The sequence below is a fragment of the Mixophyes fleayi genome, chromosome 9 (assembly GCF_038048845.1).
Source record: "Mixophyes fleayi isolate aMixFle1 chromosome 9, aMixFle1.hap1, whole genome shotgun sequence".
Classification (NCBI taxonomy): Eukaryota; Metazoa; Chordata; class Amphibia; order Anura; family Limnodynastidae; genus Mixophyes; species Mixophyes fleayi.
The window spans coordinates 38,272,809-38,287,412 of NC_134410.1; the positions used below are offsets into that span (position 1 = coordinate 38,272,809).

The 14,604-nt window shown below is 38.4% G+C and overlaps 1 protein-coding gene across 3 annotated transcripts in view; it reads right to left on the minus strand.

Annotated features, from left to right (window-relative positions):
- The window catches only part of MCF2 (MCF.2 cell line derived transforming sequence), a 123,833-nt gene that overhangs the window by 23,150 nt on the left and 86,079 nt on the right, over window positions 1-14,604 (minus strand). For all 3 annotated transcript variants that reach the window (XM_075187311.1, XM_075187312.1, XM_075187313.1), the window contains 6 exons: window positions 12,188-12,254; window positions 10,904-11,019; window positions 9,295-9,364; window positions 8,193-8,285; window positions 6,967-7,059; window positions 1,243-1,368 (listed from right to left, as the gene is read on the minus strand). In XM_075187311.1, the coding sequence (XP_075043412.1) occupies window positions 1,243-1,368; window positions 6,967-7,059; window positions 8,193-8,285; window positions 9,295-9,364; window positions 10,904-11,019; window positions 12,188-12,254 (565 nt within the window). The remainder of the gene's footprint in view (window positions 1-1,242; window positions 1,369-6,966; window positions 7,060-8,192; window positions 8,286-9,294; window positions 9,365-10,903; window positions 11,020-12,187; window positions 12,255-14,604) is intronic.

Below are 14,604 nucleotides of genomic sequence, written 5' to 3' on the forward strand. Positions count from 1 at the left end.
TTTTTAAGAAGAAACGGGGAGATAAGAGTGAAGTTAAGATGGATTTTCATCTTAACTTAAGAAATTGTTCACTTGCGCAGTGGATTTTGCTTCTTATCTCCCTTTTCTGAGCATGCACAGAGTGGATTTGCTTAAGATACGCAAAAAACGGCAGATAAGATCACTAATGAATCAGGCCCTAGAAGTTTCCCATCTTTAAGCACAGCGGCTCCGAATGATCATATGAAATTAATGTGGTAAACTATTTGTTCCACTGGACAGTCCACACCACTAAATTATAGCAGGGAGTACAAGATAGAGAGGGAGGAGCACAGCTTCATATCTAATGTTTTCAATCAATAAAAGTGTTTGATCATAACTGTACGTTACAATCAATCTTCTACATGTGCTATTAATGTCAGAGTTACATCTTTTTGCTGTTTTATGTACATAGAATTTCTTGCTACTTACATTCATTTCTTTTTTTACAATTTTATTGTTTGCCAAACAAAATGTTTCCAAAGATTGTAAAAAAAAGAATGTATACAATGCTTTCTAAATATCACATCAGAATGGGCATATTCTCAGTTTGCTGCTACAGGAACTCAACAATTGTAAGTACATTACCAAGGACATCAGCACAAAAAATGGACTTTACTTTAACATTTGCTTTCTCCCACCTGTATGCTATATCAAAATCTGCTTTATTTGCATTTAAATGGTAATGGACCGTATAAATGCAAGAAATTGTTCATAGAAAATTAAAGTAACTAAACCACATGCAAACCTCCCAATCGTCCCGATTTAAGCGGTACAGTCCTGATTTCAGGGCTCTGTCCCGCCATTCTGCATGACAAAGAAGCAGTGAACGGGTGCAGTGAATGGTGTGTGGTGGGGCAGAGAGTAAGAGGAAGCCTAGCCCTTCAAACGTGCTAAATACGCCTCCGGGCTCTGTGGCCACACCCAACCATCATGTGACCACACCATCATCATCATGTGGCCACGTTCCCTGTCCCAATGTCTCTCAAATGTTGGGAGGTATGCACATGTAGTAAATCAGCAGCCAGTCATTCATTAGTAAATTAGTCGGATGAAAACACAAATGTTCTAGCAAGTGACAGGGGAAGTGTGTTCAATGTTGTATTATTAAATTAACATCAAAATCACCGTTCTGCTCATGAACAATGCCCAATGTGAAAATCATGGTATGGTTTTTACAATATTCATAATCTATTGCGATAGTAATAAACTGCTCATACTTACATTATATCCTGTTATAGCAATCTGATGCATGGAATCATTAACTGACTTCAATAAATCCAGCATGGAAACCAGGGCTTCCTGCAATTCTTGGACTCCATCACAGTTAATGCTATATTTCAGCAGCTCCTGGTAATATAAATATTGTCATTGTAATAACTACAGGGCAAGTTTCAGGGTCACATCAACAGTTATTTTGCTAAACAATGGATTGTTCAGAAATGTTGGATTCTTGGGGTAGAAACAAATCATTAAAGTACATATAGACATATCTGTCTTTCTAGATTAGCCATTAGCGCTCTGTGGGCACTTGTACCACCATTACTATTACACACACAGTGGCACAAACAATGCCCTCGTGGAAGACAAATACCCTACTTAGTGACAATACTTACACATATTGTGGAGCTTGTGATTTCACTGCTTTTTTGATTTCAAGTGCTGTTTTTGTTTAAAGTGTGGAGTTGGTTCCATTAAGGATTGCTGTGCTGTGCTGAGAGAGTGATATAGTTTGGGGAATTATTCTGTGTGTTTATTGAACGGGATTCGTTTTTCTGTGTGTTTATTAAGTGTTTTTTTTTTTTCCTTCTCTCTGTTAGAGCTAGTGGGTGTGGTTTAATTGCATAGTTGATACAGCTGGTTAGTGCAAGCTCTATTTAACAGGAGGTAGCAAGCGATTTCATTGAGCTTGTGATTTCACTGCTTTTTTGATTTCAAGTGCTGTTTTTGTTTAAAGTGTGGAGTTGGTTCCATTAAGGAGTTGAATCCAGGAAGGGGTTTAATCTGGTAAGTGGCTAGGAAAGGCTAGTACTAAAGTTCACTGTAGGCTATAAGAAGTTAGGTTAGACATAATAAGATGAGTAGTAGCAGGCTTGATGATCTCACTCAATGCATATCTTGTCATATGTATGCACACTTGGAGCAAGTGTTCCAAGGTTTATACCTCTGTGAGAAATGTGAGCAATTGGTCTCTTTGGAAGCCCAGGTAACTGATCTAAAGCAGACCATTGCAACATTGAGAGACATTGCCAACCTGGAGCAGAGTTTACAGCTCACCGTTGATGCGTTATCTGAGCAGGGTGGAGCAGAGACAGAGGAGGATGCACAGGTAGGCAGCTGGGTAACAGTTACTAGGGGTAGCAGAGGGAGGAAGAGGCAGGCCAGTTCTGAGCTAGGCAATCCCAGCAGATTTGCCAGATTGGATGAAGATACTGTGGAAGGCAGTTCAGAATTGGTAGAGTTGGATGACACTGCTTCCTCTAGCAACCAGGGGAATGGTCTCTCCAGCAAAGAGGGGACCAAAGTTACTCAGGGACCCAGGCAGATTGTGGTGGTAGGGGATTCAATTATTAGGAAGGTAGATAGGGCAATCTGTTACCGGGACCGTGCATGCCGAACAGTGTGTTGTCTCCCGGGTGCTCGGGCTCGGCATATTGCGGATCGGGTGGACAGATTGTTGGGAGGGGCTGGGAATGACCCAGCGGTTTTGGTGCATGTTGGCACCAATGACCGAGTTAGAGGAAGAAGGGGTGTCCTAAAGAATGATTTCAGGGACATAGGTCGCAAACTTAAGGCAAGGACATCCAAGGTAGTATTTTCGGAAATACTACCTGTGCCACGCGCTAGTCCAGGGAGGCAGCGGGAGATTAGGGAGGTTAATGCGTGGCTAAAAGATTGGTGTAGGAAGGAGGGTTTTGGATTCTTAGAGCACTGGGCTGATTTCTCGGTCAGTTGCCATCTTTATTGTCGTGATGGATTGCACCTGAATGAGGAGGGGGCTGCAGTGCTAGGGGAGAGGATGGTTAGAAGGTTGGAGGAGATTTTAAACTAGGCTCCGGGGGGGAGGGGCAAGCAAGTATTTATGGGATAGACATTGAGAGTAGTAAGGAGGAATTTAACAAGAGTAAAGGGGGTGGAGAGGGGGGAAAGGGAAGCATAGCCGATAAGGAGCGTCCCTTTTTAAAGCAAAAAGAAATACCTAAGGGAGGCAATAGACTTAAGTGTATGCTTGCAAATGCAAGAAGCCTGACAGGTAAAATGGGGGAGTTAGAACTAGTAGCAATAAATGAGCAGTATGATATTATAGGTATTACTGAGACCTGGTGGGATGATACACATGACTGGGCAGTTAACTTGGAAGGCTATTCTCTCTTCAGGAGGGATAGGGTAAATAAAAGGGGAGGAGGAGTATGTCTTTATATTAAGCCAGAATTAAAACCAAGTATTCAGGAAGTTATATACGAGAATATTGGTGATAATATAGAGGCATTGTGGGTGGAAATATCCAGCGGAGGAAAAAGTTCAGAGAAGTTTCTGATAGGGATATGCTATAAACCGCCAGATATTAGTACGATTGAGGAAGCCCAACTTCTACAGCAAATTGAAAAGGCTACACAACTAGGTCAAATTTTAATTATGGGGGATTTTAATTATCCGGACATTGATTGGAGTACTGAGACCTGCGGTACAGCTAGGGGAAATAGGTTTCTGAGCACGCTAAAAGACCATTACATGTCCCAATTAGTTGAGGAACCAACTAGGAAGCGGACTATACTGGACCTAGTAATAACAAACAATGTAGACGTAATATCAAATATTCAAGTAAAGGAGCACTTGGGAAACAGTGATCATAATATGGTCTCATTTGAAATTAGTTTCCAGAAACAACAGTATAAGGGATCAACTAGGACTTTAAACTTTAAAAAGGCAAATTTTAATATGCTAAAGGAGTCTATAAAGAGCATAGACTGGGACAAAGCCTTTGAAGGAAAAAATACGGAAGAAATGTGGGCTGTCTTTAAAATGTTGTTGGAAACATACACGTATAAGTTCATTCCTATGGGAAATAAATGTAAAAGAATTAAGTCTAAACCAATGTGGCTAAATAAAAAGGTAAGGGAAGAAATGCAAAGGAAGAAGCGTGCATTTAAATTGTTTAAGTCTGAAGGGTCAGAGGAGTCCTTCCATAGGTACAAGGAATGTAATAAAACATGCAAAAAGGAAATTAGATTGGCTAAATTAGAAAATGAAAGGCACGTTGCAAAAGAAAGTAAGACAAACCCCAAAAAGTTTTTTAAGTATATAAATGGCAAAAGGATTAAAAAAGATAATATAGGACCACTAAGAAGTGAGATGGGTGAATTGATAAATGATACTAAGGAAAAAGCAGAGATATTAAACACGTTCTTTTCTTCAGTATTTACCAGAGAGGAACAAATGGCAGGAGTAATACATAAAAATGGAAATGAAACCATGCCATTAATTAATACTTGGTTGTCAGAGGAAGAAGTCCAAAGGCGACTGAAGAATATTAAGATAAATAAAGCTCCAGGTCCAGATGGCATACACCCAAGGGTCCTTATGGAATTAAACTCGGAAATAGCTAGACAGCTATTCTTAATTTTCAGAGATTCAATCTCATCAGGCTCAGTACCAAGGGATTGGCGAATAGCAGATGTGGTGCCGTTGTTTAAAAAGGGGACGAGATCACAACCAGAGAATTATAGACCTGTAAGCCTGACATCAATAGTGGGGAAACTACTGGAAGGTATTTTAAGGGACAGTATTCAGGATTACTTGGTACGCAATAAAATTATTAGTGGGAATCAACATGGATTTGTGAGGGATAGGTCATGTCAAACTAATCTAATTAATTTCTACGAGGAAGTTAGTGGGAACTTAGACATGGGCAGGACAGTAGATGTGGTCTACTTAGATTTTGCAAAGGCCTTTGATACAGTGCCACACAAGAGGTTGGTTTACAAAATAAGGGAACTGGGTCTAGAAATCAAAATTTGTACTTGGATCGAAAACTGGTTAGAGAATAGGGAACAGAGAGTTGTGATAAATGGAACATTTTCTAATTGGTCAAAGGTCTTAAGTGGAGTTCCTCAAGGTTCCGTGCTGGGACCACTCCTTTTTAATATATTTATTAATGACCTTGGTGATGGTTTAGAGAGTAAAGTTTCTATTTTTGCAGATGACACTAAACTCTGTAAGGTAATAAAATCAGAGCAAGATGTAGCTTCTCTACAGAGGGACTTAAATAAACTGGAGGATTGGGCGGCTAAATGGAATATGAGGTTTAACACAGATAAATGTAAGGTTATGCATTCAGGGATCAAAAACAAGAACGCAATCTATAAATTAAATGGAATTAATTTGGGAGAATCTATAATGGAAAAAGATTTGGGAGTGCTCGTAGACAGTAGACTTAGCAATAGTGCTCAATGTCAAGCAGCAGCTGCAAGGGCAAACAAAGTATTGGCATGCATAAAAAGGGGCATAGATGCAAGGGAAGACAGTGTAATTTTGCCACTGTATAAATCATTGGTAAGACCTCATCTTGAATATGCAGTACAGTTCTGGGCACCACTCTATAAAAAAGATATTTTGGAACTAGAAAGGGTTCAGAGAAGGGCGACAAAATTGATAAAGGGTATGGAGTCATTAAGTTATGAGGAAAGGTTAGCCAGTTTAGGCATGTTTACTTTAGAAAAGAGGCGCCTAAGGGGAGATATGATTACTATGTACAAATACATTAAGGGTCAATACAGAGAGCTTTCATGGGAACTTTTTACCCCAAGGACCATACACAGGACTCGTGGTCATCCCCTAAGGTTAGAGGAGAGGAAATTTCACAACCAGCAAAGGAAGGGGTTCTTTACAGTAAGGGCAGTCAAGATATGGAATTCATTGCCAGGGAAGGTTGTGATGGCAGATTCAATAGATATGTTTAAGAAAGGGTTAGACAAATTTTTAGCGGAAAGGTGTATCCAGGGATACAACCGTTAATTTAAAATAAAGGATAGTAGTGGATATAGGGTAAAAATTGGATTGCACTATTGAGTCTGGGGGGATTTTCAAAATTGAAACAGATGGGCGGTTGCCTACTCTGGATTAATTTCAAATATAAGTGCAGGATCGCAGGAGATCCAAAATAGGTTGAACTTGATGGACTGGTGTCTTTTTTCAACCTCATCAACTATGTTACTATGTTACTATGTTACATGGAACAGACTGTACTGCACATGTTGTGATGCAAAACCAATGCTTTGATTACCTCCGTTTCCTGAATTGTTGAGGAGAGTCCAAATTTTTACCTCTGAAAATCTTTAGCTCAGATCGGTTATGTTAATAGAATTGGGAATTCTGGTGAATTTGTAATATAAGATTTAGTGAGAATATGATCGTATTTGGCACTCCAAACAATGCAAGGGACATGATCTATTGGCTGAATTTACTTCTTTCTCCCAGTTTTCTTCACAGATGTTACATGGTGTTACATCTGCGATCTTTCACTTCATTGGGAAGAGCATAACAACATGGATACTGAAGAGTCATATGATCTAAATGTACCAATACAGTCTTTGCCATCTGTAACTGATCTTCCAAAGTCTATATTTCTAAAGCTGTTGTTTCACTTACAACTTAAATACAGAGTTGCCATTCACAACATAGTGCACTATAGTGAGTCAGGGATATCTGTGGGACACAGGCTAAACACAAGCCAGCCAGTCAAGTGTCAACAAGGAGACGGATGCTTAGACCGATGTCAGTGGAAGAAACTCAACAGAACAAATAGTTTTGTTACTGACATCATAATAAAAGTTATTATTGTTAAGGGAGAAAAGTTTGTAGTTAATACAACAATCATGTCTCTGTTATCATACAACCTATAAATTCACCTGTCGCTAAAAGACTATAAGTACAGTATATCCTCTTTACCTTCAACAGCAGTTGGTATTTTGTTAGACGTTGTATTGGCTTCAGCAGATATGAGTCCAACCCAAGTTTGTGCTCCAGTTTCCTTTGGCATTCCTGCAGACATTGAGGTGTTGGTTGTCAATTCAACTTTCATTGTAAAACAATTAACTTTCATAACCATAATAATTTAATGAGGCTATAACTCCATAATTAAATTTAGTATATCAGATTTGAAGTAACAATAAGATCATAAAAACAAGTTACACATCATTAATTTATATGGCCATTTAAGTAGTAAAATGATGTACATATGAACACTGAAATTAGCATTACAATATTTTGCTATTGCTATGTGAAGTAGCTGAGAATAGACATAAATGTATTTCTGTATTGAGAAATTACTGGAACAAAACTAACATTGGATGAAAGGTATACTGTAAGTACTTAGCTCAGCAATAGTCCACAATCACATTATATACAGTGAAGGGAGACATTATTATTATTATCTTTAATTTATAAGGCACCACAAAGGGTCCGCAACGCCGTACATGACATATATATAAAACAGTGACCCATGATACAGAAAGAACAAAAAACACAAAAACAAAAAACACACACAGGTAACAGGGTAATGCAAATCAAATTATTTCTGGGACAATGTGTGAAAGTGATGGTAGAAATCAGTGAGAAGTAGGCCGAAGCGAAGAAAACAGGGCTAGGGAAGCAGGCCAAGAGGTACAGAGTGTGATGGAATAGTAGATGGAGCACACAAGGAAAGCGGGCCCTGATCCTGAGAGCTTACATCCTAATGAAAGTCAGCCGATCAATTCACCAAGAACTGACATCACTAAGGCATGATACAAAGCGACTCATGTCTCCATGTTCTCACTAGTTCATAGTAAATTATTAGGCTACAACATGCTTGCCCACTTTTAAAATCTCCCTTCCGTGAGATCTCGAAGGGTAGGTCATGTGACAAGTGGATGAGGGGGCGTGGCTATACCATCTCGTCATCATGGCCCTGTCCCCATGCTATGAAATGCGAAAAATCACAGAATTGCATAGTAGGGGTGGGGCACCTCCACAAAGACCCAGGAGGTTGACTACTCTTCTGGGTCTTTCGGAAGCCTCCCGTAATTCTGTGAGAGTAGACAAGTATGGGCTATAATCTCATGAATATTCATTCAGTCCACAAAATGGCTGCCTCCATAGTGTATACGTATTTACAATAACATTATCTGACATACCTGAAAAAAAACACTGTCTGAGAACTGTCTCCAGAGAGAGTCTGAGCGAGGTTTATTCTGACAATACTTTTCATACATCTGGAAATATTCTCTCTGTGCATAAAGGACAGGAATGTTTTAAACTTAAATCACTGAACAATTTGCCCCCAAACATGCCTAAGTAGTGGTGTAAGTACTACTACATCCACACAGGAATCGGGAATGGGCAGACTGTCCTTTTCTGAATGCTACTCAACCTGACAGACTTTGTTTTGTTTTAGATCCACTATAGTCAGTGCTAACACAGCAAAACCAATGTTCTTAGTGCCAACCAGACCCCTGATCAATTGTATTTAATGATAAGGCAACAAGCTTCTAAAGCTATGCAGACTGATCTCTAGATATGGGATATTTAGCAGGATCATGGATTTGAAATGATAATAGGAGTCCTCTTATTCATTAACTCGTTAACTGTATGTATAGGCTCTGAGGAAACAAAATATTCTATATTTTTCTGAGGAAAGTGGTTTTGTTTACTTTGACAACCTTGGATAGAAGCTATTCACTTGAATCATCCCGTATGGGTATTTTGTCCTGCAGTATATTGCGGATTTTGTATGACTTTGCTTAGTAGATCTTTGTCTTAATAAATAAAATTCTATATCCTAGACCAAATTCTATATAGCTAACAATATATGTACTCAGCCGCATAGCATATGTTCTGTCATATAACATATAATTAAACTTAGGTTGAATATAGGATGATTTTTTTTCCATTATTATTACTATTCAATAACTAATACATAGCAATTCTGCACTAGCAGCTCACGGCCAACCAGATTCACATCAGATAATTACTCTGTAGCAGTTATTTTAGGCTAAAAGATACTGCGATTGGGCCTAGTTTGGTTTAAAAACGGGCAGGCAAAATTGTTGTGTATATGTGCAGCTTTAATTATATTACAAATATACTGCAAATAAGAGGATTATAAAAAAAAAGCAAGATAAACTAGTGCCATTTTATTACTGTAGGTGTGATAGACGGAGCAAAGAGGTGCAGAAACGTCTGTACAATCTCTAAGGGTGTAAATCCAGCCCTGGTAGGCACAGTCTGTGTACTTACCCGTTCTAAGAAACAGTACCCAACTCTCTCCGGTGCTCCAATGCAGCTTTCAAGGCTCAGTAGAAATACTCTGTTTTAAATCAACAACAAAATATTATATACATCAAGTTAGAAGATAGAAAGATAAATTAACAGTAAAACAGATTTAATATACATTCTTGATGCCACTGTTGAGAAACTAGCTTAATATATATTTTTAAGAAATATAGAATATGGCTCTAATTCCTGAAAAATTACATTTCTGCTTATTGTATTGCAACTGAAAACATAAAGAAAACAGCTGCAGGTAAATATAAATACATATTCTAAATCATATTGATATAGTTCGGGGAGAAAGTTTTCAGAATTTTGAATTCCAACATTAATTTAACTTAACTAAGTCCTAAAAGTAAATAAAGAGATTCTGAGTAAACAAATTAAGCAAATACTTTTTAATGTGAATGCACACAGTCATTGATTTTGATGGAACAAGTATGTGCCTTTAAAATAAATTTGGAAAAATAAATTCTGCTATCAAAATCCATCACAACACAGTATCAATCCTCAGATGTAGGCAAATGTTACAAATCCACTGTTGAAGTCTTGGGTTTATCTTAGTCCTTGGTCAGCAACATAAAGTACAAGTAAAGAACACTGAACATCATTCTTGGTCTTCCCAGGAGTGGTCCTCCCATAAAAAAATCACTCACACCAAAACTTACAATACTTAACAGGCCCCAGAAACTCAAAGAGTAATGGTTTAAGGATCTGTGGGCTCTATTTTATTATGTATTGACATTTTTAATGATTCCTCCATATGGAAAACCCTGAACAAGACTATTATAAATAAAAGGATTCCACTAATCTCGAAAGAATAACACTGTCATCCATCTTCAGTTTGTCAATGACTACCTGGATGATCCAGAAAGCTAATAGAGGAATATTTAGCGGACAGAATAAAAGAACATGGATTTTTTGGCATAGATAAGAAACATTATGTTGGTTAAAAATTAAACACTGCATTCCATCAAAAGAACCTTATTGCAGCTGTGAAGTACAACAGGGGAGTATCACGTTCAGGTGAAGCTGATGTTGCCGAAGATTCTAGATTGTACAGGCAAGTTCTACAAGAGAATGTCAGGGGATCTTTCTGTGCTTTTAATCTTTATAGAATATGTCTCATATAGCAGGAGACAACAACAACATCATCAAAATTCAAAGTGCTAAGCTTCACCTGATAGAAATGTCATCGAATATACTGATTTGTGCTACTCATACATAACAGCCCAAATACATCAATGAGCTGAGGTCGTCCTGTAAAGAGATGTGGACGAATACACCTGCTGGATTGATCAATAGTTATGGATAATATTTAGTTAATGTTATTGCTGGTGGAGGAGACACAGCTAATAAATGTAAAAAATAATAGTTTTCCTAACAAAGACAGTTAAAGTTGGGTCAATATGTTCAATGAGAGACATGAAAAAGTGCAATGTTTTATGTAACTTGTTTAATCAGCTTTACTCTATCTGGAATATGGATGTAGATGTAAACCCAAAAAAAACAATTTCCCTCACTCCTGTGTCTGTTCCATGTGTTATCCACTGACAGTATTCATGTGTGTCCTTACTTATTGTGGAATTCATAGATCTCTGGCATATTTCCAAAGAGAATATTCTTTGTGTTTCTCAAAGATGGAGGCATGAAATTGGTCATTGCTGGGTTTTCCATCTCAGCTCTGTACCCCTAGAAAAACAGACATGTTTTAATGATAAATCAGTTAACATTATTTATTTATTCACTATACAAAACAGAAACATGACTCGATCAGCTTCCTATAATGCTTAACACATTGGCTTTTGTGCAACTTAACGGCCATCTGGAAAATGTGTTATAGTCAACAATGAGAGGATGCTTGTTAGATTGTTGTCCTATAGTGAATAGGCAAAATGTGTATTATTTTCCTGAATCACTGGGTGCAGGAACTTTGACTGTTACCTCTACCCTGTACCCCTGCAGTCCATCCTTAGTGCTTATTCAAGCAGCTTGTTGTGTCACCTATAAATACGTCACATCCCTCTCACCGCCCTCTAGGTTACTTTTGTTGGCAGAAAACAACGATTTTAAAGAACACGGACAACTCTTTTCATTTTCCTATACATATCTCTTACATGTTTTTTCACAAGTTGGTCTGTATGCAGTTATATTATGTATATAATGTTTGACAATGGTGCTATAATTTTACAGGTGTACAATGTTTTTTCTTTTGCTTAGGCATTGAAAAACTGTAATTCATAGGTGGATATTCAATTAGGATTTCGGTCCGCGGTAACGTGCGTTACTGTGAAAAGTGCGCTATATTGCCGGTAATACGGTACAGCAATAATGCGGATTTTCGTAAGCATCCCTATGGGGTGCGAACGAAAATCCACGTTATTGCAGTACCGTGGATTAACTTCGCAGCCCATTCCGGCGAGATCCCGCGGACCGGAAACGTAATTGAATATGCCCCTTACTTTTTTATAAATACATTGGGATATTCCTGTGTGCCAAGAAATGTGATCTATGTCCAATGTTGCCATATACACAGGTGGTCGAATTGAACAGGCTCAGTGGCAGGATCATATAGTGCAGTCTGCGGATGACCACACAGCAGCCATTTGCCAAATTAATTTACAGGATTTCCCAAGGATGATTATTCCCAGGCATTTCACTAATTATGGGGCAAATTTATTTCTTATAGCCTGCATAAATGCTATACAATCTTAGCTACTTCTCAAAACAAAACAAAAATCTAGCTAAACGTAATACTAGTGACTTGAACACACTGGGTAAACCACAAAGCATATAATGGATTATGGACACATGATGCATCTGTAGGAAAAGCCGCACTGAAGATCACAGAGCAACGCACCAATAAAATAGTGTACAGTTCTTCTACATAAATCCGCTCAGTCTCTATTAGCTCATGGATGACATGCCTGGAACAAAACAAAATGAAAGGAACCTTTAAACCTATTTTCAGTGGTTTGACCAAGCTTTAGATAACAGGAATAAAAACACTTATCTAGTCTAACAAATAATACTGCCAGTTTTATCAATCCCTGCTTGAGATCTTTGTCTTGCTGCAATAATACAAAAATATGAGAAAATGTGCAGTAGAATATTATTATAATACATTATAACATGAATATGTTTTCATAGCTTTGTAGATAAATATTTTGGGAAAATATCAATATGAGATTAGAGAGCAGCAATAAAACATCCAGGAGATAAACTCTTGTTACAGAGGGCCTGAGTCATTCAGGAGAGCAGAGCAAAAAAAAAAAGGAGTAAGTTTGCTCTTGGACAAATCATGTTACAATGCAAGGGGTGCAAATTAGTTTATTATTTTGCACAGAAGGTAAACCATGGCTGCTCTTTCATGTACCACACAAATACTTGTTAGCTTTATTTTTACACTGAAATTTAAAGTTAATCTAGGACATGCCTTACCCCAACTATAAATCTGTCCAGCATTGGAAATATACCTCTCCCTCCAATGCAGCATGGTTTTGCCCAGGTGCAAAGTTACTCCTTTTTTATGCTTTGGTCTCCTTAATGACTAAGGCCCAAAATGTATGCACAACCGTTATATTTAACCATCACAACCTGTCCAACCTTTAGAGATGTGCATTCTTCCAGGCAGGCTATGATCTCCTTAGCAACAGAGAGGCTTATGTTAAGTTGAATGCAAATTGTATTTCTGGCATATAATAAGCTTTTTAACATCTGCGCGTGTGTTTACACGACTATTTTCGGAGAAACTGTATTATATACACTGGCTCCCCTTCCCCTACATAATCCTTTTCAAACTCCTCACCACCACTTACAAGGCTCTCTCCAACTCTACTGCCCCTTATATCTCTAACCTCCTCTCCATTCACACTCCCACCCGCTCCCTGCGCTCGGCCAATGACCGCCGCCTCTCCTCCACTCTGATCACCTCTTCCCACTCCAGAATCCAAGACTATTCCCGTGCAGCCCCCCTTCTCTGGAACGACCTCCCTCGTTCCATCCGTCTCTCTCCTACTCTGTGCTCCTTCAAACGTGCACTCAAAACTCACCTCTTCCTCAAAACCTACCAACCAACTACTTAACCCCCATCTCCTCCCTTTAGCTCGTCCTCCCTTCTCTCCTCTTGCCTCAACTGGCTCCTCTTGTGCCTGGTCTGTTTACCCTCCCTTAGGATGTAAGCTTGTATGAGCAGGGCCCCCTCCCCTCCTGTCTCCATACCTGTTCTTCCGCTCCGTCTTTACTGCATATGACTAGCCGGAGTTTCTGAAGTATTGGTACTTTTTGTTCATTGTTCTGTATGGTTTCACCCTGTATAGTCTACTGTTAGTACTGCGTGCGGCGATGCGGATACCTTGTGGCGCCTAACAAATAAATGATAATAATAATAATAATAATAATAATAATAATATATGCTAGGAATGCAATTTGTATTCAACTTAACCTAAGCAAGCCCCAGGGGTAAATGTATCAGTAAGCTGAGAGTTTTCCGGCAGGTTTGAAAAACCAATCAGATTCTAGCTATCATTTATTTAGTACATTCTACAAAATGATAGCTAGAATCTGATTGGTTGCTATAGGCAACATCTCCACTTTTCAAACCTGCCGGAAAACTCTCAGCTTGATGCATTTACCCCCCCAGAGTTGTCAGCTCACAGTCTGCAGATGATTCTGCCTGCATTGCAAGATACAGTAAGGATAATTATCATGCACATTTCTGCTATAGCAAACTTCTAGTATTGCTTGTGGGGGGAGACCCTGAACCATGCAGAAGGGTGTGTTGCTGGAAGAGGCGGGGTTTTGGCTGAAAAGTATTTATTTGAATAAGTAAATTATTTTTCTCTGGTGGGGGGGCATATAAGGATAAAATATATATAGATGAAGTCCTCCTGTAATGCAAGCTTTGGCTTAGTGAATAAACTTAGAGATAAGAAAGGAGTTAAAGTACGTAGTCTATGTGAATCCTCATGAATTCTCACCAATAATACATCGTTAACAATTTCCACTTATCTTTAGTGTTTTAATCAGCTCTGTATTGTTATCAACACATTATTAATTTATCTTCCTATTCTACATCACTGGAATACATTGGTGCTTTAGATAGATTCCAATTTTCCATTTAAGTTGGGGGCATTGAACTAGCCTCACTTAACTTAGATTTGTTGGGAGTAAATTAAATGAGTAAATTGGAAAAAAAGTGGGATTCTTTTCAGGTTTGAAAACTGGCAACATGTATTCATGTTTAGAGACACAGAACAAACTGTGATGTGAATCCCA